The sequence below is a fragment of the Solanum tuberosum genome, unplaced genomic scaffold (assembly GCF_000226075.1).
Source record: "Solanum tuberosum cultivar DM 1-3 516 R44 unplaced genomic scaffold, SolTub_3.0 scf00097, whole genome shotgun sequence".
NCBI lineage: Eukaryota > Viridiplantae > Streptophyta > Magnoliopsida > Solanales > Solanaceae > Solanum > Solanum tuberosum.
This window is the reverse complement of record NW_006239022.1, coordinates 1744300-1751304: the sequence shown is the minus strand read 5'-3', so window position 1 is coordinate 1751304 and position 7005 is coordinate 1744300. Positions and strand designations below refer to the sequence as shown.

General features: G+C 35.5%; 1 protein-coding gene across 1 annotated transcript; it reads right to left on the bottom strand.

Moving 5' to 3' along the window:
• Positions 1-1311: 1311 nt before the first annotated feature.
• On the bottom strand, positions 1312-6767 carry LOC102598495 (putative SWI/SNF-related matrix-associated actin-dependent regulator of chromatin subfamily A member 3-like 1). The gene is made up of 4 exons (XM_006347978.2): positions 6339-6767; positions 4116-5338; positions 2618-2909; positions 1312-2277 (listed from the first exon to the last, which is right to left on the bottom strand). The coding sequence occupies exons 1-4, from the start codon at positions 6667-6669 to the stop codon at positions 1478-1480; spliced, it is 2646 nt and encodes an 881-aa protein (XP_006348040.1). The 5' UTR covers positions 6670-6767; the 3' UTR covers positions 1312-1477.
• Positions 6768-7005: the final 238 nt, after the last annotated feature.

Below are 7005 nucleotides of genomic sequence, written 5' to 3'. Positions count from 1 at the left end.
TTTTTTCTTATCATCTAGGCTATCTAAATTTAACGCAAATACTCACTTTTAATTTTTAATATAAATCAATACGAATAAAAAAACTCATCTTCAATACGAGTAAAAAAACACTCTTGTTCATTGCTAATAACACTACTAAAAAATGTTAAAACTCGACTGACTTTATTAAGTTGTCGGTGATTTTTAAGAAAGAAAACCAACACAATTTCATCAGTTATTTTTCACACAAAAATACATAACACTCTTAAAAAGAAATTATTATTTTTTAAAAAGAATTATTTTTTGTTAATTTTTAATTTTTTTAACTAAAATTAACTGACACGTGTCGATTTAAAATAAGAAGTTGCATTTGAAGAATATATATAAAATAAAAAAATCATAAAAATAGTATTTCGTGTTAAAATGGAACAAAAAAAATGGAGTTCAAGGGTTAAAATGGAACAAGGCTAAGTTGGAGTGCCAAAATGAAAAATAGGGCCAAGTTTGAGGGGCTGTGTATGTGTTTGGCCTTGTTTTTTAGAAATTCAAATAATATTTCATAGATATAGATGTAAAGCAGACTATATCATAATTTCAAACTGTATCAAATATATCAGACTTTCTTAGTTATCATTACATATGTAAAAAAAATTGTATCATAGATACAAATGTAAAGCAGCATGTATCATGCAAACTGTGTCAGAAAAAATCTCACAATGTATCAGACTCTTCTTTGCTTATGAAATTTCTCTCCTTCTTTGTTGTTATGAGAAATTCAAATACAATATCAAAAATACAAATATGAAGTAGTTTGTATCATACATATTGTATCAGACTCTTCGCTTCTGGATCTTCTCTTTTTCTTCAATTTTTCTTGAGCAATTCAAACATTTATATCATACATACAAATATAAAACATCATATATCTATGTAGGTGGAGTCTACATGTGTCTAATACATAAATGTACAGAGGGAGAGAGACAAGAAAAGGTAGATACACAGATACACAAAAGGAGAGGGCGAGAGAAGGCTAGATACACAGAGGGAGAGGAACGATAGAAGGATAGATACACAAATGCACAAATGGAGAGGGACGAGAGAAGTAGAGAGACAAGCAAGAAAGGGAGGAGAGAAAGTGTCCCTAGGTTTAGTAAATATGAAAAGTATCGATGAGTTTAGTTATTAGGCCCCGAAAAATGAAAAGTATCCATTTTTCCTTCTGTGTTGTATAAACACAAAAAATATCATGCCGTTTGCAAACTGAAATAGCTCCTCCAAACATTACAACTTGTACTAAGACCTTTTCATAGACATATCTAGCAAGGAGGGAACTATTTCAAAGAACTAATTCCATTTTCATCCAAATGGATTACATAAAGTTCAGCAAAATAATTCAAAACAGAGAACATCATGATGCATTTCTGACCAAAAAGATCAGATGTATAGTAAGTAAAGCATTTACAAAACATATACATCCATCTACGAATAAAAATATGACTCACAAGTGCATCAAGGTACGAAGGTCATTAACACTAATCTCCCTTTGATCTTGTGAACCCTTCTTCCTAAAAGCCTTCCTCGCCAGCAGTTTCTTCGTTTCCTGCAGTTCCAGTATCCTCTCTTCAATGGTGCTTCGTGCAATCATCCTCACAATCTTCACATCTTCCTTCTGTCCAATTCTATGGACTCTGTCCATAGCTTGCTCCTCAACTGCGGGATTCCACCAAGGTTCCATTAGATAGACTCTAGTAGCAACTGTAAGATTTATTCCAGCACCTGAAGCTTTTAGACTTGCAAGCAAGATGGTAGGCCCCTCCGGAGCTGGGATTTCAAACTCTTTAATCACTTGGCATCTCTTTTTTGCATTCATTGACCCGTCTAAGCGCAATATCTTAAAACCAGCTGCTTTAAGCGGCTCTTCAAGTAGGAGCAACAACTTCCTGAATTGAGAGAAGACAATTGATTTTCTGCTGGGGCTTTCATCTCTTGATGCAACAAGAAGTTTTAGGAGTGCATTCACTTTGGATGATGCAGTGGATGAACTTCCACTATTTGCAGCATTAGATGCTTCAGGTGGGCAGATAAATAGATCAGACTCTGTTAGAGGATGGCGGCAAAGTGGGCAGCAAGCTTTGGCACGTTTTATGGTCTTCAAAATGCATGACTTGCAAAAAATATGCCCACAACAAGTAATGACACCATTGGTAGGAGGAAAAATGCAGATTGGGCAATCAATGCCCTCGTCATCTTGCAGCGCTGAGAGCATTTTGTCCAACAACTGTGGGTTGCTTTGCACATCTAGTTTAATTCAATTATTAAATGTGTAAATCACTGTCTAGCAGAATCATAAGAGAAAAGCAGGGTGGCATAAAAAACTGTCACTTGACTAAAATGATTAAAATTCCCAATTACCAGAGCCCTAAAGAAAACATAGCCAAAAAAAAAAACTTGCAAAACTGAGCTTGAATGTATTTTATCTTTTCATTCCTGGTGTAAAGAATTCTTTTTTAGTTGAAACAGAGTCAACATTATAGTTTTTAGAGTCCTTGAAACTAGAGAAGGCCAGATGAAGTCACTGGATCTTTTGTAAATTTGGCTACCAAAACAAGAATAAACAAATTTGAGAGATAAGTCTAACCTCCAATTTTATTTGATGGAAGTAAAGATCTCAGGTCTGCAGGACACAACGCTGAATCTACACAGATCTGTCGAAGTCGTACAATTACACTCAGCACAGTCCAATAATTTTTCATTGAACTATCAGAAGAGATGTATTGATTGACAATCTTCTTAGCTTCTGATTCCATCTGATCATAAATTTCTCTTTCATCTCCAGAGAGTTCCACAACAAAAGTCTCGATAGATTTTGATGGCAAACCAGTAAGAGCCTTTTCTTTTGTCCTTCTTAAAGACATGGTTGACATTAGGACCTGAAAGGACAATGAAGATCAGAATCCTAAAAAACAAACTAGTAGGGCACGTAAATTGAGTGTAAAACTAATTAACTATGAAATGAGAAAGAGAATGAATTAAACTCACTTGCCTTGATTTAGCAACTAATCTTTCACACAAATGAAATTGAAATAATAAAAATAAATTGTTGCTTTTTTTCAGGAACCACATTCTTTCCCCAGAGATATGAAAATGATAATGGGAATAAATTTTAGAGGAATTTCCAGGTGCAATTAGCTAAATCTCAGATTCCAGAAGTTGTGCTTCAGCAATGCAAATTATGTATAAGTGTTCTAAAGCTTGCATTTGTATTGTCAGAGAAATCTTTCTCTAACAGAACTTTTAGAGTAATAGCAATAATATTATGTGCAGTAAATTCCTCAAGAATACAATGGATGTCACAGAAGCAAAACACAACACATTTGCATTTCTTCAATGTACTGTTCATCAGTGAAGATTGTCATGCATCAGAAATTCAATAGAAGGGTACTTCAAAGATAAATAACCTTTCACCATTATAAATATATAAACCAGCGGCACTAAATAAATTTACTTGAAATTAGAGTAGTCCATATTCAAACTTTAAAAGGTTGTCAGATCCAGCTTTAGCACTTCCTGAAACTGGAACCGTCCTTTACCTTCCCATTCTCTATCGTCGCACAAATTATTTGACTCTCCTACCTTCTAAGTCATAACACTATAGGACTCAGTAGATTTTGCCAAAGCCTGAGACTAAAACACCCCATCTTCATGCTCCTCCTTCCAGAAAATGCCCTACCCCTCCCTATATAACCAACTGCTCAACTATTTGTCCACAGCTGGCAAACTTCCGCTCCTGTTTTAGGAGTAGATAGGAAGAGACTGAAATTTAACACAATATGGTATAAAGAGGACCTAGTGCATCTAAACCTTAAGCTCATTCCTCACATTTCAAAAGTTCATATATCCAAAAACATAGTGGAAATGACATAACTTTCATAAATACAGTCATAATGGAAAGGGATAAAAAGCATGATAATTACGGAAAAGGTGAGAACTGGAACTGGGAAAAAAACAGTTTGCAATGGTCTCAATTCATGAGGAGAAGTACAATTACGAGCCAATACCGCAAAAAAAAAACAGAATATTAGAGACTTTAAATGCAACACAAACTTTTGAAAAAAAAACAAATAACAAGAACTTACCTGCAGCCTCGATACTCCCTTCTCATCTCCCTGGGCAAGTGGACGTTGTATCAAACTGTTCCAATAGGATTTAATAGACAGAGGCTCAAATCTCAAAAATGCCATCAAGGAATACAAATCGAATGAGTTATTTTGTATTGGTGTTCCTGTTACTGCCCACCTTCGATTAGCTTTCAAGTTGTTAACTGCTCGACTTTGCTGAGCATTCGCATTCTTAATGACATGTGCCTCATCCAAGATAACTCGCCACCATTCTATCTTTTTGATAGGAGAATCTATCCATGTGTCTTCACTTGCCAGAATACTATAAGTAGTTAAAACTATGTCATACTTTTCCAGCTCACTGGCATCTCCAGTCCGCTCTCCATAATATATATATGACTTCAGTGAACCTGGTTTTGTGTGCTCCTCAATCTGTGAGGTCCATGCTGAGAATACAGCTGGTGGACAAACGACCAATGTCGGCCGTGAATTTGAATTGCCAGACCGTCTGTCAGGACTAAACACTGTTTTTCCCTTCACGTGTAGAGTGTGTGTTTGTTCAGTCTTTTGCTTCTTCCGTGAATTGTTAGCCTTTCTACTGTCTGTTCCCCTTCTATTCCTCTTACTAAATGAAGCAGCCCATGTGTCTTCCTCTTCATCTAATCCATCATCTCTCTCAGAATTTAGATGCCCACTTTTGATTGAAGAAATAATATCACCACATTTGTCCAAAGCAATCAAAGAAAGGAGAGTAAGTGTCTTCCCCAACCCCATATCATCTGCAAATATTCCGCCTCGTATAGGTTCAGGTCTTTTATCTGTAGAGTAATTTGTCAAGACATTCACATAATTACCCTCTTTCTCTTCCCAAAAAAGAGGCAATTCTTCAGATTTCTCCCTCTGAACCAACCACCACAATCCTTCCTTCTGGTGCAGAAGAAGCTTTGACTTTATTATATTTTTGGGTGGCTCTAATGCTTTCAGTTCTTCCTTTTTACTGACTTTGTCATCCAACAGCTTAAATATCTCATCAATATCCCTCCCTTCTAGTGTACTTCTTTTCTCCTTCACTACCTGTGCCTCTGAAAGTGTAAATGACAGATTGTTCTCACCAATCAAATACAACCCACCATTTGTAATTGCTGATTTTACTATTTCAAATGCTTCAAATCTTGCAAAGATGTGAACTTGACAGGGAAGTTTGTATCTGTTTCCTGGACGAGCTACCTTTGGAACAATTCCTATGCATGAATGATAAACAAACTTGTTTCAAAAATCATATTGCAAAGAGACTGGTAACAATCAAAGCATTATTCTCATAAAATTTGAAGAGTCAGAGACTATTACTAAAGAACAAACTCTCTTCTCCAATAGCAAAAAGTTAGGTACTTGAGATAATGAAAAGAAGAAGAAACTGAATCTGAATTCAAATGCGACTAAACTTTGATTCCTACATTAAAGATAATTAGGTGACAGAGAGACTATAACTAAACATGAGTACTGAATTCAAGAAGTTATCCAACTACTGAAAGCTAAAATTCCAAAATTTAAAAACAAAATTCAAGGGCAAATACCACAGTCCACAGGTTGGGAAAAAGAAAATTTCAACGACAATTCCGGAAAGGGTAAATGGAAGGCTCAATGAGAAGCAGAAAAACAAATGAATCACACAACTCAAGGTAAAATGCAGCTTCTACCTGAGACACATGTGCATCTCATATTTCTCTGTCCCAATGTTGCCAAAGGAACGCTTAAGCCCCAAAGCCTCACTTAATTAACGCTTTGGCTTAGGCGTCAAGGTGCTAAGGGCTGCCTAAAGTTTGTGCACCTTCACCAATGATTTCTGTCTTTAATTCCAAACATAGTACTTAGTTAAATTGTAGTTTTTCTCATTCTATGTTCAAATAATTATTGTTTGTTTTATAGTAACATTCTATTGCACAAAATTTCTATTTATTATTTTTCTTTTCTAAAGCCCATGCTTTAATTGTGTCATCGCTTAAAGCTCCAATAGCCTTTGGGTCTTTTCTCTTTTGACTACTCTGCTCCGGCCAGAACATCCATAAGAATCAAGCAAACAAGTTCAGATATTCTAACCTTTGAAAAAATGCAAAGAGAAATCACCAACACAAACAAAAATGGGGAACAAAGTAGTTGAAACAGTGTTATACAAATCAAACAAGTGGAAGTATATCAGTGTTATTGTAATACATAAAAAGTCAAATTATGCATGCGTTTTACCGTCAATGGTGATGACATTTGCGTCCAAAAGCGGTGCTAAAACCATAGCGGCGGAGCGTTCGATGTGTCCAACTTGAATAGAACGAGTATTAAGCACTTTTATAGCATTTGAATCATACTGATTCAGCGGTTCACGTTGAAGTCCAACAATTTCTCTTCCACTGATTGTACCAGTATAATACTGAAGACCCACAACGTTGACGATCACAAAACCCACCATATACATCTCCCGTGCTGCGACGGTATCGATTTCTTCTTCCTCTTCTAGCGGTGATAAAGGCCACCGGTCAAGACTCATGAAAACATCAACTGGGTCTCTCTCTTCAACCATTTTTTTTTCAACTGAGAAGAAATGAAAAACGTTAAGGGAAAGAGAGAGAGTTTAAAAAGGGGGAAAGGCGGGTGTAGAGAGAGAAAACTTGGGTTTTTATGGTTATTAAGTAGCCTTTAACACCTTGTTTGGAGAAGCTTTAATAATTTGAAATTATATTTATATTTTGTTTGAATTTGTTGTTTGGACTTTTTAAGTGGTATGTAATATTCTTCTTTCCAAGAGGAATTGATTTATTTTCCTTTTTAGATTTTTCAAATAAAATGATCCATATTCTTTTTTGGCATTACTCTGATTTTCAGATATTTCATGTGATATGTTTAAGGTCACAAAATT

Coding starts and splice junctions, on each gene's coding strand:
- LOC102598495 (XM_006347978.2), bottom strand. CDS start 6,669: ATGGTTGAAGAGAGAGACCCAGTTGATGTTTTCATGAGTCTTGACCGG. Junction 5,339..6,338: donor AAATGTCATCACCATTGACG/GTAAAACGCATG, acceptor ATTCATGCATAG/GAATTGTTCCAAAGGTAGCT. Junction 2,278..2,617: donor TCCATCAAATAAAATTGGAG/GTTAGACTTATC, acceptor GAATTAAACTAG/ATGTGCAAAGCAACCCACAG.